Source organism: Salvelinus fontinalis, chromosome 6, assembly GCF_029448725.1.
Source record: "Salvelinus fontinalis isolate EN_2023a chromosome 6, ASM2944872v1, whole genome shotgun sequence".
In the NCBI taxonomy this organism is placed as follows: domain Eukaryota; kingdom Metazoa; phylum Chordata; class Actinopteri; order Salmoniformes; family Salmonidae; genus Salvelinus; species Salvelinus fontinalis.
In genome coordinates, this window is record NC_074670.1 from 43,945,389 (window position 1) to 43,972,444 (window position 27,056).

Below are 27,056 nucleotides of genomic sequence, written 5' to 3' on the forward strand. Positions count from 1 at the left end.
TGCAGCATGTTACTATACAGCCACTCAGGGCTCGAAATTAAGGGCTTTCCGTCGCCCCGAGGACGGTAAAAATTATGTCTGGGATGTTGGGATAGTTGTGAGAAAATATAAAATGCATACAACAGTGGTTCCATACTAAAATGTTTAAACGTAAAGACGGAGGATAAAACCGTTCACAACATTTAGCTTAAAAGTTGATAAACTATGAATATTTCACATTACAAGTACACAAATATGTTCCCTCATCTCAGCCATATGCGTGAATGTTCCAAAATGCTATTACGGGAGAACACCATTCTCAAACTCGCACCTGATGCGAGCAGTTTTTCTAATGTGTCAGATGGACATACAGCCTAATGGTAGAAACTTAGAAAGAGGGAATATCTGAAGATGCAACAATAGGATTGTGCCTTACTGCCTTTGGACAGTAGAATAAGAAATGTTGGTTTAAATGGCATATCATAAAATCTTAGCTTTTTTTCTATGGTCGGATTTTGGCTGTAGGCTATTAAAAGCAAGGTAAGATTGTTTAAAACCTGGACAACCTATGATATTGCTGGCTAGGCATCGCATTGGCAAATTATTTCGGTTAATATAAATGTATAACATTAGAATATCATTCCAATGTTGGGGAAATAGGCCGACTAGAATGCACATTTTACTCTCTTCCAGCCTGTTTGCGGCCTGCCGGCCCGGAGCTGAGGTTTCGTGTGCCGGGAGTTGCTGTGGCATTTGCATTGTCTGTAGGCTATGGCTAGTTACTATGGTATTCTTAAGCATATGGGTGTATCTCCCTGACCTAAACCGAATGCATACTGTAAAATGTGCAATGAATTTCTGCCTCGCGCCGCAACACTGCCTGTCTTGGCGCTGTGCGTGCGCACGTGAAGAGCAGAGTGACATGATTCATTTTTAGAAGTGATGCACACAGGCATAAAAGTTTGTTTAAATTACAGGCTGTGGTGATATTTTGGTTAAAAGACTCAGGTCACAGAAAATGAAATGAAACAATATAGCACATTACTTCTTACTAGTACTACATGTATTGTTTTAGAAACATTACAAAGCATGCTCATCTGTTTTTTTTGCGTTTTGTTGGTGTGATTTTTGCAACAACAAAACATTTTTTGGGCTGGTAAAAAAATCTAAATGGCTATTAGATTTGCCAAATGCAGGTAAATATTTGGCATCGTCAGGCTGGGGAACACATGCATTCTTTATTGTATTTTGATGTGTTGTGTTTAAAAATGGGGAAGCTGGTAGTGTAATGGAATGTCTAAGTTTATTCAGTAATCAGTTCACAATAACATTCTTCTCTCCAATATATTGTATGCGTGTGGTTAGCATGTTCAATTAATAAATTATAATTATTAATAATGTAATGGGTGTTTGTTTTCATTAAGATGCAAAAAGGTTTTTGTAATATAGACTGTATTTATCGGTCTCCGAAATAAACCAATTACTTTAAAAGCACTGCAAATGACCTAGATCCATGCTGGCATACCAAAACATAAAAATAGAAATAAAGTTTAATTTAAATTATGGGACGGCTCAAGTTCAGTTGGGGACAGTTGAAATTGCACTTCGGCACGGTACTGGGACATTGATGAAAAAAGTTAGTTGCGAACCGTGTAGCCACTGCGTTCCAATGTAGGAGTTTATCAGTGCCCAAATGTGCCATTTTCAACCGGTATTCGAGCACGAGTGTAAAGGGTCAAATACAGGGCAAGTGGGCCAGGCAGCCACCCAAACCCACTGTGATAGAGGCAGAGCTGCAAAGCTTTAAAGCTCTGTTTCGATTTAAACAGGAAGCTACACCACCAACAATCTTGGGGGAAAAAGTTCCTAAGCAAATGCAGAACATATAGAGGCCTATGCTCTAATTTGGCGGCTGACTGGGATCTTTATCTTGAAAGTATTTTGTTTAATTTGCACTAGGGAACATTTACAGCCTCTAGTACCTCTAGAAAACAATCCAGGAGTACAATGAGTCACTCTTAAATCCCTATTGTTCTTTATACTCTTATAATCTAATCAAAGTTTATTTGTCACGTGCGCCAAATACAGTGAAATGCTTACTTACAGGCTCTAACCAATAGTGCAAAAAATGTATTAGGTGAACAGTAGGTAAGTAAAGAAATAAAAACAACAGTAAAAAGACAGGCTATATACAGTAGCCAGGCTATAAAAGTAGCAAGGCTATATACAGACACCGGTTAGTCAGGCTGATTGAGGTAGTATGTACATGTAGATATAGTTAAAGTAACTATGCATATATATGATGGACAGAGTAGCAGTAGCGTAAAAGAGGTGTTGGTGTAGCTTCCTGTAATGGCTGTGTTGAATAGTATGCTCAGAATGTGGAGGCGCGTGGCCATAAAAACAGACACAATTGTGTAAAGGAATGACAGACTCGCTCCTCTAAAATTGTTCTCCATTAATACGATTTAAGCAGCCTGTCATACCAGACCAGTCTGACATTTAGCTGCTGTATGGTGTCCCTGTGGTGGCGCTCTGATGAGATCAAAGTGGGTGCAGGTGCACTGGAACTAAACAGCTAGAGGCGAGGAGGAGATGAGATCAACAGAAAGACTTAAATTATCTTTCATGTCTAGACCTCCGGACTTTTGAAGGGAGACACTCATCCGTTTAGAAGAGTGGAGATCAGCACAGCTTGTACATGGCAGACACGCTGCTACCTGGTCCTGAACTAGCACCATTTTGCTCAGTACATTGAATGAGAAAAAACGTTATCATGATCTAATACACTATTTTGTTCAGTGTATTGAAACTTGGGGTCAGGAGCCCACGTGGAGTCGCCCGATTGAAAAATAGTTACGACCACGGTGGGAAATGAACACCCGCCAAATGCAGGTAGATGTTGGCATTGTTAGGTAAGAATGTCTATTTCAACAACCAAAGCATTTGGGAATAGTAAAAAATAAATAAAGCCAAAGCCCAGATGTAAAAGTTGGTCGAGTTGGCTAGTTACATCAATATTAGTTGGGTTTGCTTCAAATGTCTGCTGCTACGGAAGAGACAGTGGTTCGCATGTCTGACAGAGACGGCGTGCCCCTTTACCATGGTAACGGCCCGCTCCTTAAAGTGGCAGCAGAAGTTTTTTGTCTTCCCTAAAACATTTATTCATTAACTTTAAGTAATTTCTTATCATTAAAACACTCAAATAATTGAATTGTGATCCTAAATGTCAAATGATTTACTCCTTGTAAAAAATGTCAGCGTTAGAGCCCTGAACATTTCCCACCATGATTGCTATCACTAGTCGGCTACCACCCGGTTACTCAATCCTGGCCTTAGAGAATGCTGCCCTATATATATACAGAGACATGGAATCACTGGTCACTTTAATAATGGAACATCAGTCACTTTAATAATGTTTACATACTGCTTTACCTATTTCATATGTATATACTCTATTCTACAGTATTTTAGTCAATGCCACTCCGACATTGCTCGTACTAATATTTCTATATTTCTTAACTCCATTCTTTTACTTTTAGATTGGTGTCAATTGTTAGATAGTACTGCACTGTTGGACCTAGGAACACAAGCATTTCGCTACACCCTTAACATCTGCTCAATGTGTGTACGTGACCAATAAAATTTGATCTGTAATAATAAATAAGCCGTACCACTCAGCATTTTGTGGAAATTGTGATTCCAATTATGTAATACTCATGTGGGAGCTGAACTGACCCAATAACATTATACTATAAGAGATCTTTATTACTTAACCCAGATACAAGAATATAGCTGTGGTGGAGCAGGCAGCTTGGTTGGAATGTGACATAGATTCCCTGGATATGTTCGATGAAATATCTTACTTTTTGAATAATTTGCTACCATGTCAGTTGTCCTGACTTGGCACTGGAAAAAATAAATAAAGTATAGAGCCCTGGCGCTAATGCAAAGTAACTGTTGATTTAAAAAAAAAAATGTATTTATTATCAAGCAAAATAGTTATTTATCACGAAACATATCACCCAGCTGTAGTACAGATGAATCATTGATAAATCGCACACGAACTGCCCCTTTAAATTTTCATTATATTTATTACTAATTGTCTACGCTTGATATATTTTTGTATACACAGAGCCGCAAAGCAAATTTCCCCATGGGGATCATAGAGTCAATCATCAACTTATCTTACCTTGAAGAGGGAGTGACCTGGGTGTTACTGTGTTGGGGGGATTCAGAGGCGGAAGGGGGGCCTTCCTCGCCCTCGCCGTCCTGGGGCAGCTCCTCACATGCCTCTAATTTCTCATCATCCAGGAGCTCAGTGATCTGCAGGGGAGAGAGAAGGGTCAGGGGACATTTTAGAAGGGGGAACTCCACTCCAACAGCTGCCTTTTCATAGAAGTAGGCTAGGAGGTTTAAGTATCATCATACATGACACCTCTGACAGGACACTGACTGAGCTGTACCATCACAAACTGTGCACCCAGACAACATTATGTAATACAGTGTTAGGGCTGACCCCAATTAGTCGACTGGTCGATTGTTCGGTTGACCTAGATTTTTTTAGTCGAGCAGTAGCAAATTAATAAAGAAATAAACAGATACATATATACACACACTCAGCAAAAAAAGAAACGTCCTCTCACTGTCAACTACGTTTATTTTCAGCAAACTTAACATGTGTAAATATTTTTGGAATGGCCCTAGCCCTCACCCTCCGATCCAACAGGTCCCAGACGTGCTCAATGGGATTGAGATCCGGGCTCTTCGCTGGCCATGGCAGAACACTGACATTCCTGTCTTGCAGGAAATCACGCACAGAACGAGCAGTATGGCTGGTGGCATTGTCATGCTGGAGGGTCATGACAGGATGAGCCTGCAGGAAGCGTACCACATGAGGGAGGAGGATGTCTTCCCTGTAACGCACAGCGTTGAGATTTCCTGCAATGACAACAAGCTCAGTCCGATGATGCTGTGACACACCGCCCAAGACCACGACGGACTCTCCACCTCCAAATCGATCCCGCTCCAGAGTACAGGCCTCGGTGTAACGCTGATTCAATCCGACCATCACCCCTGGTGAGACAGACCCGCGACTCGTCAGTGAAGAGCGCTTTGTGCCAGTCCTGTCTGGTCCAGTGACGGTGGGTTTGTGCCCATTGTTGCCGGTGAGGTCTGGTGAGGACCTGGCTTACAACAGGCCTACAAGCCCTCAGTCCAGCCTCTCTCTGCCTATTGCAGACAGTCTGAGCACTGATGGAGGGATTGTGCGTTCCTGGTGTAACTCGGGCAGTTGTTGTTGCCATCCTGTACCTGTCCCACAGGTGTGATGTACCGATCCTGTACAGGTGTTTTACACGTGGTCTGCCACTGCGAGGACGATCGGCTGTCCTTCCTGTCTCCCTGTAGCACGGTCTTAGGCATCTCACAATACGGACATTGCAATTTATTGCTCTGGCCACATCCGCAGTCCTCATTCCTCCTTGCAGCATGCCTAAGGCACGTTCATGCCGATGAGCAGGGACCCTGGGCATCTTTCTTTTGGTGTTTTTCAGAGTCAGTAGAAAGGCCTCTTTAGTGTCCTAAGTTTTCATAACTGTGACCTTAATTGCCTAACGTCTGCAAGCTGTTAGTGTCTTAACGACTGTTCCACAGGTGCATATTCATTAATTGTTTATGGTTCATTGAACAAGCACGGGAAACAGTGTTTAAACCCTTTACAATGAAGATCGGTGAAGTTATTTGGATTTTTACCAATTATCTTTGAAAGACAGGGCCCTGAAAAATTGACTTTTCTTTTTTTACTGAGTTGTGTGTATGTACGTGTGTATATATTATATATATATTATATATACACACATACACGGATTATTTCACTAAGTCGGGTGTACGTACGCACGCACGCACACACACACCACATCTTAATGAACTAATCCATTGTAGAGGACCAGACTAAAAGCCGATTTATGCTTGATCCGAAAATGTGGTGGGAGGCTCCATATGGAGGGTGACACAATTGCGGAGAGTCCAAATTGAGCTCAGTACCGCATCGCCATGCACCTCCAATATGTTGTAACAATGCGGAGGGCTCTGTATAGCTCCGCATTGACACGATTGGTTGACGGTAGGTGGGGGAGGTAGACCCTGTTTAAACACAAACTCACTTCCTTGACAACTCCCTTCACAACAAACAGCTCTGTAATGCTCCACGAAGCGCAAGTATGAATGCCCTGACTTCTGCAGAGCCATATCATCATAAATGCAACACGGCCAATAGAGACGTCGGCTTGACCATGCGGCGCCCAAGAAGCCCAATGCACTTCTCTCCATGTGTTCTCTCTCGCCAATTTGTGCACATTCATTGTTTCATAACTTCACTGTGTGAATTGTTTGCTTTTGATTTTTAGTGTATATCACTTCCCCATTACATATCACCAGTAGTACATTTACTGTTAATTCCTATCATTTCTAATCTCCAATGTTTGTTTGGTTATGATCATTTATGTTAATGCATCAATATATTATTCCAATCTTACCGTTCTCATTGTCGGAGTGGACATTGTTTGCAGAGTGCACAACCTATGCTACACTTGTGAGAAACAAGTTTTGGTTTATTTCATACTTCTACGAGTTTAGTCATTTAAAATGTAGTCATTGTCTATTGTTTGGAGCGCTCCTGTCAATGTTGTGTAAGGATGTGCACCTGATTACTCATAGACGTATATAGGCGACCTGGCCTGTGCGCAAATGTAGGCATTTAAATGTGCCCATTTGGGGATCTGATAACTTTAACGCACCACCACAAATGAGCTGTGGAGCTTGTCAAAGTAATGTTATTTTCTTCACCTCAAACAGCAAGCAAACAAAGTCTGTTTTTACATCCATTGAGAATGACAATAGTTCCTCAATGTAGGCCATTTAAGAAACCTTTACAGCGCTCTCCCTTTCCCTTTCGAACCACTCAGCGTGAAAGGGAAAAATGTCACGCTCTGATCCAGTGGAAACATCATAAAATAGGCCTACCTGATTACTTCTTATCAGTGCTCGACTTGGACTGAAATAGGTTCCGGTACTCATTTTGGGTGCTGGTAATTTTTTATATGTAAGTGCTGTTTATATTAGGTGCAGGAGCTCCACAATACTTTTTAGCTTATATTCTATAAAAGAGGAACGGGAGCTCAAGCAGTAGAACATTTGAGGTGCCGGTACTCTGCTCCGGAGAGCTCCTGCCCAAGTCAAGCACTGCTTCTTATCCTTTGCACAAAAAGCCTAAAAATCAAATCTTATTGGTCACATACACGTGACTACCAGATGTTAGTGTGGGTGTAGCGAAATGCTTGTGCTTCTAGCTCCGACAGTGCAGTAATATCTAACAAGCAATATCTAACAAATTACACAACACACACAAATCAAAGTAGAAATGAATTAAGACTATATACATTTAAACTCAGTTTTTCACAATTCCTGACATTTAATCCTAGTAAAAATTCCCGGTCTTAGGATCACCACTTTATTTTAAGAATGTGAAATGTCAGAATAATAAGAGAGAGAATTATTTATTTCAGCTTTTATTTCTTTCATCACATTCCCAGTGGGTCAGAAGTTTACATACACTCAATTAGTATTTGGTAGCATTGCTTTTAAATTGTTTAACTTGGGTCAAACATTTGGGTAGCTTTCCACAAGCTTCCCACAATAAGTTGGGTGAATTTTGGCCCATTCCTCCTGACAGAGCTGGTGTAACTGAGTCAGGTTTGTAGGCCTCCTTGCTCGCACAAACGTTTTCAGTTCTGCCCACAAATCTTCTATAGGATTGAGGTCAGGGCTTTGTGATGGCCACTCCAATACCTTGAATTTGTTGTCCTTAAGCCATTTTGCCACAACTTTGGAAGTATGCTTGGGGTCATTGTCCATTTGGACCAAGCTTTAACTTCCTGACTGATGTCTTGAGATGTTGCTTCAATACATCCACATAATCTTCCGTCCTCATGATACCATCTATTTTGTGAAGTGCACCAGTCCCTCCTGCAGCAAAGCACCCCCACATAATGATGCTTGCCACCCCGTGCTTCACGGTAGGGATGGTGTTCTTTGGCTTGCCAGCCTCCGCAGACCACGCCACGCTCTGGAGAGCTCTGCGGTTGTGGGCGGTGCAGTACCAGGCGGTGATACAGCCCGACAGGATGCTTTCAATTGTGCATCTAAACATTTGTGTGGGTTTTAGGTGACAAGGCAAATTTCTTTAGACTCTGTCTGTGTGGGTGATCCATTTCAGTTTGTCAGTGATGTGTACGCCAAGAAACTTTAAGCTTTCCATCTTCTCCACAGCTGTGTCTGTCCCGAGCTCACTGGTGCGGGTAACTCTTGAGGGCCCAGAATATTTAATACAATGTTGCAAGTACGCTAGCACAAGCTTCAGGCTGGACCCAAGTTAATAGTTGATACAATGTTTCAAGTTCGTTACAAACAGACCATGCGTAGCCAATGTGATTTATATATATTTTTTCCTTAAGGACATTTTCTACTTTCATCTGTTGGCTTTATGTAGGCCATTTTTACATAGTTGGCAACAGAAGTTACTTTCGGTTTGTATCATTTTAATTTAGATACAATTTTGATTAACCACATGACAAAGATTGAGATAGGAAGATGTTATTATAAATGAAACTGTTCCATGAAAATGTACATATGAAAACCATAACTGGCACTCAGATCGGTAGAAAATGGTAAGATATGTATTTTGCAACGCTCGAGCACATGACGCGAGCGGTGTAGTCAGGGTATTACAGTCAGATGCTGCGCAGTTGCCACACCAGGTGGTGATGCAACCGGTCAGGATGAAACTGGCTCTCATGAGGACCGCCACAGGAAACAAAGACCCAGAGTTACCTCTGCTGCAGAGGATAAGTTCATTAGAGTTAACTGCACCTCAGATTTCTGCCCAAATAAATGCTTCACAGAGTTCAAGTAACAGACATCTCAATATCAACTGTTCAGAGGAGACTGCGTGAATCAGGCCTTCATTGGAAAATTGCTGCAAAGAAACCACTACATCAGTACACGAAGAAGAGACTTACTAGGGTCAAGAAACACAAGCAATGGACATTAGACCGGTGGAAATCTGTCCTTTGGTCTGATGAGTCCAAATTTGAGATTTTTAGCTCCAACCACCCTGTTTTTGTGATACACAAAGTAGGTGAACGGATGATCTCTGCATGTGTGGTTCCCACCATGAAGCATGGAAGGGGTGGTGTGATGGTGCTTTGCTGGTGACACTCAGTGGTTTATTTAGAATTCAAGGTACACTTAACCAGCATGGCTACCACAGCATTCTGCAGCGATACGCCATCCCTTCTGGTTTGCGCTTAGTGGGACTATCATTTGTTTTTCCAACAGGACAATGACCCAACACACCTCCAGGCTGTGTAAGGGCTATTTGACCAAGAAGGAGAGTGATGGAGTGCTGCATCAGATCACCTGATCTCCACAATCACCCGACCTCAAACCAATTGAGATGGTTTGGGATGAGTTGGACTGGGAGTGAAGGAAAAGCAGCCAACAAGTGCTCAGCATATGTGGAAACTCCTTCAAGACTGTTGGAAAAGCATTCCATGTGAAGCTGGTTGAGCGAATGCCAAGTGTGTGCATAGCTGTCATCAAGGCAAAAGATGGCTACTTTGAAGAAACTAAAATATATATATATCTTAATTTGTTTAACACTTTGTTGGTTACTACATGATTCCATATGTGTTACTTCATCGTTTTAATAACTTCATTATTATTCTACAATGCAGAAAATCGTAAAAATAAAAAAACCTTTGAATGAGTAGATGTATCTAAACTTTTGACTGGTACTCTATACAGTCTGCAAACAAAGCAAGCATCTCTTATGCAGGACAGGTCATGTGGGCTCAGATGTTTCTATGTACAGTGTACACACAGAGAGACTATAAACACCAAGACATCTGTTACAATTACCAATTAGTGGTTGCTGCTGTACATTTTCAGCCAGGCTGGCTGTTCCTTGAATAGGTCCTATTGAATCAGTGGTGTTGACATCCCTTGAAATGTACCTAGCGTTAGACGTTGACACTGCAGTCGATGCAGTAAGTGCAGACCCTGCTGCTAATATGGTGGGAGGTATATTACATTGTACAAGATGTTCTATAAAGATCTAAAGATAGATCACACCATTCATCACCTTGGCTGAAAATTGTTCGGTGCCCTATGTTTAATGTTATAATTTCAAGGAGAGAGAGGCTCGGTGGGGTAACCTAACTGAGAATAGGAAAGATTCCTAATAGATATTCTGTCTGTGTCTTCGCCTGCGTTTACAGAGGCAGCCCAATTTGGCTCTTTTCTTTCACTAAGAGGTCTTGATTAATCAGATCAGCTCTGAAAAAGATCTGATGTGATTGGCCAAAAAAGTTCAGAATTCAGCTGCCTGTGTAAACGCAGCATAAGACACCGCATTCCCCCCTCCTATTCTGAGAGGTTTCAGAACCCATAAACGCTGAGTTACTCTCTCTCTCTCCCCCTCGCCAACCGCATCTGCTGCTGCCATGTCACAGCCACATTGCCATGGCAACAGCTCCCTGACACCACTGATTGCATTTCAGGGTCTTGTCCCTCATTGCGTGTGCAGATGGTTATGAGTAATGGTTGTGTGTTGTCATGACAGCGGTGTCTGTCCGCTGTCTGTAGTACAGCAACAGAAAGAGAGCCCAGGGGAGAGGATTCTCACACTGTTCTAACGGATTAACGGACACATTTATCCACATCAACAAAGCCCAGTACATTGAGCATTTCTCCAAAGGTTAAATATACTGAAGGGGAGCCTACTAAAGATATCCGAGCAGAAAAAAAGCTCACACTTAAAAAGGTCTCTACAGTGGATGAATGGGGAGTCAAAGTAACCTTCACATTTTACAACACAAGGGCCTGACAGCTGTAAATGCTCACAATGTGTTACAGAGACCATGGAACTTTCTGTATCATCTCCACAAGCTTTTCATAAAGAGCCGGGTGCGAACAATGATTATTACGCATTGAGAATTACCTAGAACCATTTCCCAAGTCAAATTCAGATGTTGAAAGGCTCGATTCTACTAATTTTGTGTGGATTGTTTGCTCAAAAGTTTAGAATATATTTCTCAAACACATTGAATATGTATCCAAAATATGAAGTCATAAGCTAATCAATGTTTACATCTACAGTGCCTTCAGAAAGTATTCATACCCCTTGACTTACTGCACATTTTGTTGTGATATAACCTAAATGGATTTATTTTCTCACCCGTCTACACACAATACCCCATAATGACAAAGTGAAAACAGTTTTTAGAAATGTTTGCACATTTATTGAAAATGAAATACAGAAATCTCAATTACATAAGTATTCACACCCCTGAGTAAATACTTTGTAGAAGCACCTTTGGCAGCGATTACAGCTGTGAGTCTTTCTGGGTAAGTCTCTAAGAGCTTTCCACACCTGGTTTGTGCAACATTTGCCCATTATCCAAGCGCAGTCATATTGGTTGCTGATCATTGCTAGACAACCATTTTAAGGTGTTGCCATGGATTTTCAAAACTGTAACTCAGCCACTCAGGAACATTCACTGTCTTCTTCTTTAGCAAATCTACTGTAGATTTGGCCTTTTAGGTTTTAGGCCTGCTGAAAGGAGAATTAATCTCCTAGTGTCTGGTGGAAATCAGACAACCAGGTTTTCGCCTGTGCTTAGCTCCATTCCGTTTCTTTTTTAATCCTGAAAAACTCACCAGTCCATTGCGAATACAAGCACACTCATAACATGACGCAGCCACCACTATGCATGACAATATGGAGAGTGTTACTCAGTAATATGTTGTATAGGATTTGGCCCACACATAACACTTTGTATTCAGGACAAAAAGTTATTTGGTTGGCCACATTTTGCAGTATTACTATAGTGCTTTGTTGCAAACAGGCTCCCTTCTTTTCACTCTGTCAAATAGGTTAGTATTGTTGAGTAACTACAATGTTGTTGATCCATCCTCAGAGTTTAATGGCTGTGATAGGAGAAAATTAACTGTTTTAAAGTCACCACTGGGCACATGGTGAAATCCCTGAGCGGTTTCCTTCCTCTCCGGCAACTGAGTTAGGAAGGACGCCTGTATCTTTGTAATGACTATTATTGAACACAGGAGGAGCACATTTTTACTCCAGAACTTACTTAGTCTTGCCATAAAAAAAGGGTTGAATACTTATTGACCCAAGACATTTCAGCTTTTTAATTTTAATTAATTTGTAAACGTTTCTAAAAACATAATATCACTTCAACAGTATGGGGTATTGTGTGTAGGCCAGTGACAAAAAAAAACTGAATTTTATAAATTTTAAATTCAGGCTGTAACAACAAAATGTATAAAAAGTCAATGGGTGTGAATACTTTCTGAAGGCACTGTATATCTTAAACAAGGAGGAAGCCATGCGTTCATATTATGTAATCTTGGTTAACCCAGAACTAAGGTCTTGTGTAATTGGTCAGACGCTCGATTAAGTTATGAGTCCATACGTGTTCAACTAAAGAGCCACCCATTTTGAATGATAGTTTTTGTGGATCTCTGAGCAATGTTCTATAGATTCCCTGGGTCAATTAATTTGTATCTCAGATATTGCCGTTCTAGCAGGCAGAAATTTGGCAGGTATGACGTAGCATTGCAATAAAGTCGGTCTCACTACACTGGAAGTTAAAAGGAATGCAACTTTTAGATTGCGAAAACATCATACAAGTCAGATTTCATAAGCCATTGATCATATTTTTGCAATAGCCGTACCTCTGGAAATGTGTAATTTAACAGAGGGTATAACACATTTCTCCCATTTGTCTGCCTCTCAGTCCAGGGTGCATTGCATGGTGCCATTGCGAATGTCAAACTCCACGCTGAGGCACATCAATTTGCAGGTTGAACATGGTGAGATTGACTCCTAAATTGACAGTGAAGTTTGTTTAGGCGATTTTAAAGATAATTAACTACTTCACATGCTGATAATGACTTTGGTATTATTGTGTGTAGCTACTTTTGCTAGCAAGTTACCTAGCTAGCCAGCCAGTCCATAGAGAGAGCATTGCGGGTTTTGTAGTTAACTTTAGATGTAACAGATTCCCACAACGATTCCCACATTTTGCTACCAACCTTAATATACAAAATGAAACAAATTATTTTTCACATAGTGTTATGTAACACTGTAAATTATAGGAATGAGTGGTTTTGGGTGAATTTTTCCTTTAAGAGAACAAAGTGCCAACCTCTCTTTGCAAGTTACAGGCAAGCCAAATGTCCCCTCTTGGAAGTAGCGCTGCTCCTTGTCTCACGCATCCCATTGTATCATGACAGATATACGATACCATTTATGTTTCGGTAGTCTGTCCATGAAAGATTAATATTATGCAACAGTATCTGCTGACTTCATCTAATACCACCATGCCTGAAATTGTCATCATACAGACAAGAAAGTACCAAGCAGGGAGCTCAAGAGGTGGAAAACATTGTTTCACAGTCACCTGTTATTATGAATAGGACACCTCAGAGTTTTTTGACTAGTGAATGTGATTTCTAATATCCTAGGCTGTCGGGTAAATCCATTTGAATTCAATCACTTTTTGACAGCATCCCTTTTGATTTAAACAAAACTTTCCAGACATTTTTGCCCATGGAAGAAGTGGTCAGAAAGTTACTTTCTGGACCTGAATGCCAAAACATTCATTGGAAATGATAAACGGTTGAGTTTGAAATAATTTAAAAGCTTACAAAAAACAGGGTTGTCAAACTATTTTGTAAATTTGTAAAATCATATATAAGCTACAACCACATATTCACATTTTGTAACTTAGACCCTACTTTACATCTGAGGTTTCTGTGTTGTTCCCGCCATCAGTTGAGACAACATGCTCTTAAATACAGGGTAGGTGTACTTTCAAATCATAGAAATTAGAGCTGGGACGATACCAGTATTGCAATATTTATTCCATGGAAAAAATGAAAACACGAAGCAGATCTAACTATTAGGTCCTTTAAAAACCAGCTGTCTGTGAAATCTTGTATGCTATTGCATGGAAAATAAACAAATGTGACTCTGCAATGACAACATATGTTTACAACATTAGGGCTTTTTTTTCTTTCTAAAGAAGTTAAATCCGCTTCATGTTGGGTTTCCTTGCCGCGATAGTAACGAATATCACAATACTGGTATCGTCCCTGCCCGAATAGAAATAGAATGGACTGACCCCTTCAGACCACTGCCATTTAGCTGATACACCATTGAAATTTAAATGTTAAATTCTAATTACTACCACAAAAGATGGCTGCCGGTCAATTTAATTGGACATGTCTATTCTATATATAGTGCCTTCAGAAAGTATTCACCCCTCTTGACTTATTCCACATTTTGTTGTGTTACAGCCTGAAATCTAATTGGATTAAATATATTTCCCCTCACCCATCTACACACAATACCCCATAATGAAAGTGAAAACATGTTTTTAGAAATCTTTGCAAATTTTTTGAAAATTAAATACAGAAATAACATTTGCATAAGTATCCACACCCCTGAATCAATACTTAGTAGATGCACCTTTGGCGGCGAATACAGCTTTGAGTCTTGGGTAGGTCTATCAGCTTTACACATTTTGATTTTCTCCCATTCTCCCTTGCAGATTTCCTCAAGCTTTGTTAAGTTAGATCGGCAGTGCACAGAATTCTTCAAGACTTTCCACAGATTTTCAATGGAATTCAAGTCTGGGCGACTTCCACACTAGTTCTGAAGCCATTTCAGCGTTTCATTGGCTTTATGCTTGGGGGCCATTATCCTGTTGGAACGTAAATCTTCACCCTCATTCTAAGGTCGTTTGCACTCTGAAGCAGGTTCTCATCAAGGATTTGCATGTGCTTGGCTACATTCCCTGTTCCCTCTATCCTTACCAGTCTACCAGTCCCTACTGGTGAAAAGCACCTCCATAGTATAATGCTGCCAACAGCATGCTTCAAGGTGGACAAAGACAGTGCTTTTCATTCAGGTCAAAGAGTTCAACTTTTGTCTCATCAGACCACTGAATATTTTTGCCTTGTGCACTCAGTCTATCATGCGTTCTGCCATGTGCCCTGTTCTTAGGAGTGGCTTTTGTCTGGCAGCCCAGATTGGTGAGGTGCTGTACAGACTATTGTCCTTCTGGCAGGTTCTCCCATCTCAGCCAAGGAACTCTGTAGTTCTGTCAGTGGTCAATGGGTTCTTGTTCACCTCGCCAACCAAGGTCCTTCTTGCCAGGTTTTCAGTTTGATCAGACACCCAGCTCTAGGCAGAGTCTGGGAAGTTCCATATTTTTTTCCATTTCCCAATGATGGAGATCACTGTGCTCTTGGAAACTTTCAACACTGTAGAAATTGTTTCATACCCTTCCCCAGATATATGCCTCATCACAATTCTCTCAGATCTACAGGCAGTTCCTTGGACTTTATGGTATAGTTTCTGCTCTGACATGTACTGTCAACTATGGGACCTTATATAGACAGGTGTGTTTCTACATATTGTCCAAACAATTTAATTGTTTGGACAAGTGTACTCCAATCAAGTTGTAGTGACATCAAGGATGATCAAAGGAAATTGGATGCACCGGAGCTCAATTTGAGGTGTCATAGCAAAGGGGTGTGAATACTTATGTAATTGAGATATTTCTTTATTTCATTTTCAAAAAATTATATATTTTGTTTTCACTTTGTCATTATGGGGTATTGTGTGTAGATGGTTGAGAATTGTTTTTATTTAAATCCATTTAGAATTCAGGCTGTAACAACAAAATGTGGAATAAGTCATGGGGTATGAATACTTTATAAAGGAACTGTACAGTATTTACATGATTTCAATAGGTTTCCTATAGAGGATTGACAGTATAATTTACAACAGATAATCCCATTCAAACATTCTCTGATGTGTGAACCTCCCATCTTTGTGGTACCATTTGAAAGTAGAAATGTCTATTTGATTCCCATTTTAGTACATTTATCAGCCAAAACATGACACCCAGCCTGTATTCAAGAGCATGTGTCTCAACCGATGGCGGGAACAAGACAATAACTCCAGTTGTAAAATAGGGTCAAAGCTACGACATATGCAAATATTAATAAAATAATTCTAATTTACTGTAAAAAAAAAAATCAAATAAAAAAATTATCAAAGTTTGACAACCCTGTTTGACAACATTTATCTTTCCAGTGATGAAGACATGGATGTCTCCTGGTGTGATGGTGTATACAAAATAGGTAAACATTGAGCACATTTCTCTCTTGAATGTTTTGGCATTCAGGTCCAAAGAGGGAAAAAAAACCTGTCGGGGGAGGTTCCCTTCTGCACTGTTCAACTAATCCAGTAAAATGTGAAGTTGAGATGGAGTGTCGCCTTGTTACCGTCGTATCACAGGCTCTTTCCATTTCCCCTGAAAACTGGATGCATACGGTTTCCTCCATTCCCTACTGAGGGTGGCTAAAGGATGAAATGTTTCAGAAAGAGAGCTCTGTGTGTTAGCCACTCAGCAAGCGGGCAGACTTGCTCGGACTAAGGACCAGTGGGTAGAGACAGCAATGTGAGGAACAAAAGGGCATAACCTTGGCTAGGGCTAGAGAAGGGACTCCCAAACTTTTTCCACTCGGGGGCCCCTCATGTCTATTTCTATGGCACTGTTCATGACACAAACTGTTCACACCCCTCTTGTTGGTGGAGATAATTTCACAGGTTTAAAGCTCATTTCCTGCAATTCTACACATTTTGTCATGGGGTTCAACAAAGCTTTTGCAGTTTTAAAGCTAATTTTCCTGCACTTCTATACATTTTGCAATGTCTAATGTGTATTCATGTGATATTTGAGTGACAAATTACAACAATATCTATGGGCAAACAATATACAAAAACGTTAGCTGACATGGGCTAGTTGATCTGGACATTTCTGACAAGCTATAAAAAGCTTTAAGGTATGCAATGACTGACATGACAAGAGGAACTGATGATGCACTACCTCATTTTGAAATTGCACCTTGAGCATTCATTGTTTTATTTTGTTTAGACTACTGCAATGCTCTACTTTCCGGCTACCCAGATAAAGCCCTAAATAAACTTCAGTTAGTGCTAAACACGGCTGCTGGAATCTTGACTAGAACCAAAAAATATTACTCCAGTGCTAGCCTCTCTACACTGGCTTCCTGTTAAGGCTAGGGCTGATTTCAAGGTTTTACTGCTGACCTACAAAGCATTGCATGGGCTTGCTCCGATCTACCTTTCCGATTTGGTCCTGCCATACATACCTACATGTACGCTACAGTCACAAGACGCAGACCTTATTGTCCCTAGAATTTCTAAGCAAACAGCTGGAGGCAGGGCTTTCTCCACTAGAGCTCCCTTTTAATGGAATGGTCTGCCTATCCATGTGAGAGACGCAGACTCAGTCTCAACGTCTAAGTTTTTATTGAAGACTCATCTCTTCAGTAGGTCCTATGATTGAGTGTAGTCTGGCCCAGGGGTGTGAAGGTGAATGGAAAAGCACTGGAGCGACGAACCACCCTTGCTGTCTTTGCCTGGCCGGTTCCCTTCTCCACTGGGATTCTCTGCCTCTAACCCTATTATGGGGGCTGAGTCCCTGGGTTACTGGTGCTCTTCCATGCCATCCCTAGGACAGGTGCGTCACTTGAGTGGGTTGAGTCTCTGATGTGATCTTCCTGTCCTGGTTGGCACCCCCCTCGGGTTCGTGCCGTGGGGGAGATCTTTGCGGGCTATACTTAGCCTTGTTTCAGGGTAGTAAGTTGGTGGTTGAAGATATCCCTCTAGTGGTGTGGGGACTATGCTTTGGAAAAGTGGGTGGGGTTATATCCTGCCTGGTTGACCCTGTCCGGGGGTATAGTCGGACGGGGCCACAGTGTCTCTCGTAAGTATGCTCTAATTCTCTCTTTCTCTTCTCTCGAAGGACCTGAGCCCTAGGACCATGCCTCAAGACTACCTGGTCTGGTGACTCTGTGCTGTCCCCAGTCCACATGGTCGTGCTGCTGCTCCAGTTAACTGTTCTGCCTATGGCTATGGAACCCTGAACTGTTCCCCGGACGTGCTACTCTCTACCGCATTTGCGGTCTCTAACTGAATGCTCGGATATGAAAAGCCAACTGACATTTACTCATGGAGGTGCTGACCTGTTGCACCCTCTGCAACCACTGTGATTATTATTTGACACTGCTGGTCATCTATGAACATTTTAACATCTTGGCCATGTACTGTTATAATCGCCACCCGGCACAGCCAGAAGAGGACTGGCCACACCTCAGAGCCTGGTTCCTCTCTAGGTTCCTGCCTTTCTAGCAAGTTTTTCCTAGCTATCGCGCTTCTACATCTGCATTGCTTACTGTTTAGGGTTTTAGGCTGGGATTCTGTATAGCACTGTGACATCGGTTGATTGATTGGAGGTCGAGCGTTAGAAAATAAAATATAATATACAATTGAATAGAGGAGAGCATAATATTCACTCAAATTCCCCTGCCTTCGGTTTCATTCTTGCAAGAGCGGGTATGCCGTTTTCTCCATTTAGTTTTTCCAGGTTTCCTTTTTTTTTTTTAAGGTTAGCTCTCTCAAATCACTTTTTTTAATAGAAAAACAACAAAAGTGGATATTCTATGTCCACAACAATGCTCAAACCACATCAGGAGACCACTTTGAGGTCTGGGAAAAATAAAGACAATTCGATTTTTGGTTGTAGCTACCCTTTAAAGCAAATGCGCACCAGCATGAGACTGTTTGGTTAGCGATGTTTCTTTAGCGCTCATGTGATTGCAGTGTTTGCATCAATCCAGTGGCCAATTGTGTTGCAAATTATCTATTCATTCTGCCAGGCATAATGTAGTTAACTTTGTAGTTAACATTTAATTGAGAAGGCTTTTGGAAAAGCCTTTCCAACTATACTAGAAGGTTATGAATAGCACCAGCGCTAAAGGCTACACAAAGTGGTACATTCCTGTGCCATTTCAGAAAGTTGCAGGAAAATACGAATCATTTTGTTGATGTCTTATGACTAACTTGGGCAAATTCATGATCTTTCTAATAAGTTCAATACATTTAGTTGATTTCCTACTAAGTTTTAATTTCTGGATTCCGTAATTCCGTCTGCAGCGCTGACTTTATAGGGCACCCACAGGTGCCATACGCCTTGCCTGTAAAAAAAAAAAGAAAAAAAGAAAAGAAAAAGAAGAAAAAAAAGCCCTATCCCAGGCTAAAGTAGAGCAGCTTCATCAGAATGGGCCAGAGAAAGGTATCTTATGTAGAACAGGCCTGGAGGGAGACGATGAGTAACGGCAATGTCCCCATCACAACCAGCCACTCCAGCAGCAGAGTAGGGAGAAGCTGAGAGGAGAGAAGCTGTCAGGGAACCTGAGATTTATGCCTGGATTAATTACCAGGGACCCTTGTGAGCTGTCAAGTGCTCCTCCGCTACCCTGGCTCAACTCCAACTGGGTTGCTGTTTCCTTCTCCAATTAGCTGCCTACCTTCATGCCTTCCTCTCCTACTCCACAGCAGCACAACACTGAACCTCATCAACCCTGCAGAGCTTCCTCAGAATAGGATGACCCTGCCTTATTCAGATGAGTGTCACTGTGCAACAAGATGACCTTTCCTAGCAACAACACAGCTCAGTCCCTCACAGTTATGACTAGCCCAACCCTGCCTCAAGGCTCTAAGGCTACTACTACTCCTGATTAAATGCAGTGAAACTGAAGGCAAGGAAACGCTTCCCACCGCCCTATGGTCTCTGGCCAGGGAGGATGGAATAAGCACTGCTGGCTGCCTGACTGTGCGGTGTGAGTGACTTAGCCTGGCGAGTCAGTCTTAATACTCCTTGAGGTCCGTTAGGAAACCCAGACGTCCCCGGAGATGGCCGCAGGTGTCGGTTCCACCGCTATGTCACCATGGTTATGTAAACACAGCGGTTACACATTTTTCTTCATACAGAACAGAGGGCCATTCCTGAACTATTCGGTCACAAAACAAATAGAGTCATATGGAAGGAATGTGGCTTATCATTGTCAGTTTCCTGTGTAAGAGTGCCTGCCTCTGGAACGCAAATATGCGGCCGCCTTCGAGGATTAGGTCCAGATTTGAGAGGGTGCAGCAGCACATCTGCCTAACGCTGATCAGAAGACTGCTCTGTGTGTGTGTATGTGTATGTATGCATGTATGTATGTGTCGGGGAGCCATGGCTGAGAGGAGCTCATGAACACCCATTTTCCCACAAAATACTGGGAACTTCTGGAGCAACCATTGCAACTTCATAAAGGCAGGCAGGTGTAACTCAGAAGCCATTTCTCAGGCTCAGGACCATGAATGAACACTTGCTACTGACACCTCTAGGCGTCTCCATGGGAGTAGAAGGCTATTATAAAAAAGGCATGCAGACAACAAAGGGAACTTCAACTCCACCCCAAAGCCTCTTTACTTTCTCTATTCTCTCAACAGTTGTCTTTGGCTTGGGGCGGAAATACTATCCCCAACATTTGACTGCTTTGAATAAACAACACTGCAGTAATTCCATAATCTCCATTTCTTAATCTCCATTTTTTTCATGGCAGTGCCAGAGTGGCTGGAATAATGTTAAAACCCTTTACTTCTTCATTACGGAAATTCAAATGAACATATTTTCAGTCAACACATGCATGGCAGAATGGAGTTAATTATTATGTTAGGTAATAACAACCAAAGACCTTGACGTACGGGCTCCCTACCTCCAAGCATTCAGCCTTTAACCCATGCAGCAGTGTGAGAGGTTTTACAGTGCATTTGGAAAGTATTCAGACTCCTTTCCACATTTTGTTAAGTTACAGGCTTATTCTAAAATGTATTAAATCATCCCCCCCCCCCCCCCCCCCTCAATCTACACACAATACCCCATAATGACAAAGCAAGAACAGGTTTTTAGAAATGTTTGCTAATTTATAATGGGAAAAAAATGTATCACAAGCATTCAGAACCTTAACTCAGTGTACATTTAAGTACATGCTCTGGCTGGGCCACTCACGGACATTCAGAGACTTGTCCCGATCCACTCCTGCGTTGTCTTGGCTGTGTGGTTAGGATCGTTGTCCTGTTGGAAGGTAAACCGTCGCACCAGTCAGAGGTCCTGAGCAGGTTTTCATCAAGGATATCTGTATTTTGCTCCATTCATCTTTCCCTCGATCCTGACTAGTCTCCCAGTGCCTGCCGCTGAACAACATCCCGACAGTATGATGCTGCCACCACAATGCTTCACCATAGGGATGGTGCCAGGTTTCTTCCAGACGTGATGCTCAAAATTCTGGCCAAAGAGTTCAATCTTGGTTTCATCAGACCAGAGAATCTTGTTTCTCATAGTCTGAGAGTCCTTTAGGTGCCTGGCCACTACCAAAAAGGCCTGATTGGTGGAGTGCTGCAGAGCGTTGTCCTTCTGGATGATACTCCCAGCTCCAGAATTCCTCTGTGGCAATATGTCAGAGTGACCACCGGGTTCTTGGTCAGCTCTCTGACCAAGGCCCTTCCCCCCCAATTGCTCAGTGTGGCCGGGCAGCCAGGTCTAGGAAGTCTTGGTGGTTCCAAACTTCTTCCATTTAAGAATGGAGGCCACTGCATTCTTGGGGATCTTTAATGCTACAGAAATGTTTTGGTACCCTTCCTTAGATCTGACACAATCCTGTCTCAGAGCTCTACGGAAAATTCCTTCGATCTCATGGTTTGCCGGGTCAACTGTGTGACCACACACACGTACGTATACACACACACACACACACACATATACACACAGTTGTGTGCACTTCCAAATCATGTCCAATCAATTTACCACAGATGGACTCAAATCAAGCTGTAGACACATCAAGGATGATCAATGGAAACAGGATGCAGGTGAGCTTAATTTCGAGTCTTATAGCAAAGGGTCTGAATACCTATGCAAATTAGGAATTTCAGTTAAAAATCTTTTTGTTGCAAAAATGTCTATAAACATGTTTTAACTCTGGCATTATGGGGTATTGTGTGTAGATTGATGAGGGAAAAAATGTATACATTTTAGAATGAGGCTGTAATGTAACAAATTGTGGAAAAAGGGAAGGGGTCTGAATACTTCCGAATGCACTGCCAATGTTCTCATGGGTAAATAAATGAAACTAGCTCCAGTAGACAAATCATTTTGAGTGTGAACTATATAACTGTGCTGTATTATATGGACCAGAATTACGCACATTATTCAAACCATGATAAAGCCGGGAGAAAACATGCGATTCTGTTGCAGAGTTACAAGTATAGGCTAATGAATTTGATTTTGAAATATATTTTTGTATAGTTAGTAGGCTGACGCATATACAGCACCAGTTAAAAGTCTGGACTCACTTACTCATTCCTTTATCTTTACTATGTTCTACATTGTAGAATAATAGTGAAGACATCAAAACTATGAAATAAAATAAAGATTCATGTAGTAACCAAAAAGAGTTGAATCAAAATGTATTTCATATTTGAAATTCTTCAAAGTAGCCACCCTTTACCTTGATGACACTCTTGGAATTCTCTCAACCAGCTTAAGGTAATCTGGAATGCATTTCAATTAACAGGTGTACCTTGTTAAAAGTGAATTTGTGGAATTTCTTTCCTTCTAAAATGCATTTGAGCCAATCAGTTGTGGTGTGACAAGGTAGGGGCTGACAAGGTAAAAGATCAGTCCATCATTACCTTAAGACATGAAGGTCAGTCAATCCAGAACATTTTAAGAATTTGGAAAGTTTCTTCAAGAGCAATCCCAAAAACCCATCAAGGGCTATGATGAACTGGCTCTCATGAGGGCCAATACAGAAAAGACCCAGAGTTACCTCTGCTGCAGAGGATAAGGTCATTAGAGAGTTACTAGCCAAAATAAATGCTTCAGAGTAAAAGAAAGACATCAACTGTTCAGAGGAGACTGTCTGAATCAGGCCTTCATGGTCGGATTTCTGCAAAGAAACTACTACTAAAGAACACTAATAAGAAGAGGAGACTTGGCTGGGCCAAGAAACACAAGCAATGGACATTAGACTGGTGGAAATCTTTCCTTTGGTCTGATGAGTCAAATTTGTGAGACGCAGAGTAGGTGAATGGATGATCTCTGCATGTGTGGTTCCCACCGTGAAGCATGGAGGTGGTGTTGTGATGGTGCTTTGCTAATGACACTTTTGTGATTTATTTAGAATTCAAGGCACACTTAACCAGCATGGCTAACACATTCTGCAGCGATACGCCATCCCATCTGGTTTGCACTAGCTGGACTATCATTTGTTTTTCAACAGGACAATGACCCAACATCTCCAGACTGTGTAAGGGCTATTTGACCAAGGAGGAGAGTGAAGGAGTGCTGCATCAGATGACCTGGCCTCCACAATCACCCGACCTCAACCCAATTGACATGGTTTGGGATGAGTTGGACCGCAGAGTGAAGTAAAAACATCCAAGTGCTCAAGATGTGGGAAATCCATCAAGCCTGTTGGAAAAGCATTCCAAGTAAAGCTGGTTGAGAGAATGCCAATAGTGTGCAAAGCTGTCATCAAGGCAAAGGGTGGCTACTTTGAAGAATCTAAAACACAGTTGAAGTCAGAAGTTTACATACACCTTAGCCAAACACATTTAAAATCAGTTTCACAATTCCTGACATTTAATCCTAGTAAAAATTCCCTGTCTTAGGTCAGTTATGATCACCACTTTATTTTAAGAATGTGACATGTCAGAATAATAGTAGAGTGCATGATTTATTTAAGCTTTTATTTCTTTCATCACATTCCCAGTGGGTCAGAAGTTCAAATACACTCAATTAGTATTTGGTAGCATTGCCTTTCAATTGTTTAACTTGTGCCAAACGTTTTTGGTAGCCTTCCACAAGCTTGGCCCATTCCTCCTGACAAAGCTGGTGTAACTGAGTCAGGTTTGTAGACCTCCTTGCTTGCACACTTTTCAGTTCTGCCCACAAATCTTCTATAGGATTGAGGTCAGAGCTTTGTGATGGCCACTCCAATACCTTGACTTTGTTGTCCTTAAGCCATTTTTCCACAACTTTGGAAGTATGCTTGGAGTAATTGTCCATTTGGAAGACCCATTTGCGACCAAGCTTTAACTTCCTGACTGATGTCTTGAGCTGTTGCTTCAATACATCAACAATTTTCCTCCCTCATGATGCCATTTATTTTGTGAAGTGCACCAGTCCCTCCTGCAGCAAAGCACCCCCACAACATGATGCTGCTACCCTCGTGCTTCACGGTTGGGGTGGTGTTCAGATTGGAGGAGAAAGGGGGATGCTTCCAAACATAACAATGGTCATTATGGCCAAACAGTTCTATTTGTGTTTCATCAGTCCAGAGGACATTTCTACCAAATGTACAATCTTTATCCCCATGTGCAGTTGCAAACTGTAGTCTGGCTTTTTTATGGCGGTTTTGGAGCAGTGGCTTCTTCCTTGCTGAGCGGCTTTTCAGGTTATGTCGATATAGGACTCGTTTTGCTGTGGATATATATACTTCTGTACCCATTTCCTCCAGCATCTTCACAAGGTCCTTTGCTGTCGTTTTGGGATTGATTTTCACTTTTCGCACCAAAGTACGTTCATCTCTAGGAGACAGAACGCGTCTCCTTCTTGAGCGGTATGACGGCTGCGTGGTCCCATGGTGTTTATACTTGCATACCATTGTTTGTACAGATGAACGTGGTACCTTCAGGCGTTTGGAAATTGCTCCCAAGGATGAACATGACTAGACGGTCTACAATTTCTTTGAGGTCTTGGCTGATTTCTTTTGATTTTCCCATGATGTCAAGCAAAGAGGCACCGAGTTTGAAGGTAGGCCTTGAAATACATCCAAAGGTACACTTCCAATTGACTCAAATTAAGTCAATTAGTTTATCAGAAGCTTCTAAAGCCATGACATCATTTTCTGGAATTTTCCAAGCTGTTTAAATAGGCACAGTCAACTTAGTGTATGTAAACTTCTGACCTACTGGAATTGTGATAGATTATTTCACTTATAATTCACTATCTGTAAACAATTGTTGGAAAAATTACTTGTGTCATGCACAAAGTAGAAGTCCTAACCGACTTACCAAAACTAGTTTGTTAACAAGACATTTGTGGAGTAGTTGAAAAATGAATTTTAATGACTATAAACTTCCGACTGCAACAGTTAAAAAAAAAATTGTTGAACACTTTTTGTTACTACATGATTCCATATGTGTTTTTTCATAGATTTGATGTCTTCACTATTAAATTCTACAATGTAGAAAATGGTAAAAATAAATGAAACCCTAAATGATTAGGCGTGTCCAAATTTGACTAGTACTGTATAACTTTCGTAATATTCGCCTTAATGTTATTAGCCTACCTCCTCTCACGATTGTTGCTTCATTCCTTCTTCGCTTTCAACAGCTAAAATAAATACGTTTTGTTGCCTTTATTTTCATCATTCTAATGACATCTTTGAATAATGCAGAACTAGATTCAGAAGGCTTTCACTTCTCTTCACGAAGATTGAATGGTTATGGGTCTGAATAAATAACTGCTATAGCCTACCACCATCGCGCGTTCGCTCTTCTTTCAAACTACCTGTAAGTTCTATTGGCTGCTGTATATAACATTTAGTAAACAAGAGCTTGCGTCCCTCTTCGAATAATCTATTGGTATGAGAAATGCAAAAAAAAAAAAAAACATGTCCAGCAAGCTATTGTAGTCTAGCTTTCCCTGCATGGGACTCCAAGAGCTAAGGATTGCTTTTTAAGGAGAGAGGCCAGCGGAGCACAGGTGCGTGCATATTGCACAAGGCACAGAGGCTATAAGTTAGAAGCTTATTATGCATAAACCATTATTAAATTAGCTACATATAAGGCTAACACTGCATTGAAATGTATTACCTGAAAGAGGTAGGCTAGGACATCTATATATTAATCTAGAACAGGATTATCTATTTTGGATGCAATTTGAGAGACAAAGACTGCGAGAGTGCACTGATTTAAAGCATTGATATTGGAGTGAAAAGGTTTTTTTTTAAACTGCAGCTGCAATATAAAAAAAGAATCCTTACAATTAAAAAATAAAGGTGACCCTCGAAAGCCAGATGGAGATGGGTAAATTAGACACGCATTCTGTCTTTATAGTACTGTAGCATAGACTATGCTGCAGCAAATTCATGCCTCCAGGTCACAAGAAAAAAAGTTACCACGAGGTACAGTAGGTCTACATGCATTAGGAACTGCGCACCATACTGAGATGGGCGGTCTGTCCCCACCCTGAGCGTTGATTCATCATGCAGAGGCCGTAGAGAAGCCAGATTTAGACATTGCATATCATTTAATAGTTCCATTTTACGCCATGCTGTTCATATAATGCATTATAATTTACTGGTTTCAAGCAGTTATTTATCCCGGGAAAAGGGAGTGGAAATCTCAGTAACCGGGTTCCCACCATTCAACCCTACTGTAGACATGCTGCCCCAAAAGAGGGATTGAATGTTAGCAGAAATCAGTTTTGTAGATCATCAGCATGTTTCTCCGCGATCACTAGATCGTAATGTTGGGTCAGCAGAGTGCAGCAGCAACTGATATCGGGAGGATAATACAGTAGCTAGCTAGATAGCCTTTGGTGGAAGCACAAAGCATTGTGTGTGCAGCACAATGTAGCTGGTTGGTTAGCAGCATCCCATTTGTTTTATATGAAATGTGACTGGCTCAGCTAGCAAGTTTATACTAGCTTTCAAGCACATTGACAATCTTGAGAAATACTGCTTGTTGAAGTATACAACTCCTTTGTTAGATGTAAAATGACACGACTAAGATTTCTTCACCAAAAAAAAAACATTGACAGTGTTATTGTTTTAGCTTAGATTAATTCAGACTGTTTAGAGGCAGAAATTGGTTTCGGCAGATGATGTAACCTAGGTAATATTTTTCAAATGTTACCGCAACACGTTGTGGCCAAACTACTTCTGATCTATCCCAATACTGTTTGCGAAATACAAGATAGATCAGAGCAAGCAGAATCAACACG

General features: G+C 41.3%; 1 protein-coding gene across 3 annotated transcripts in view; it reads right to left on the reverse strand.

Moving 5' to 3' along the window:
- Positions 1 to 27,056, reverse strand: part of fam13b (family with sequence similarity 13 member B) — a 75,612-nt gene that overhangs the window by 25,173 nt on the left and 23,383 nt on the right. For all 3 annotated transcript variants that reach the window (XM_055926541.1, XM_055926539.1, XM_055926540.1), the window contains one exon: positions 4,172 to 4,305. In XM_055926541.1, coding sequence (XP_055782516.1) covers positions 4,172 to 4,305 — 134 coding nt within the window. The remainder of the gene's footprint in view (positions 1 to 4,171; positions 4,306 to 27,056) is intronic.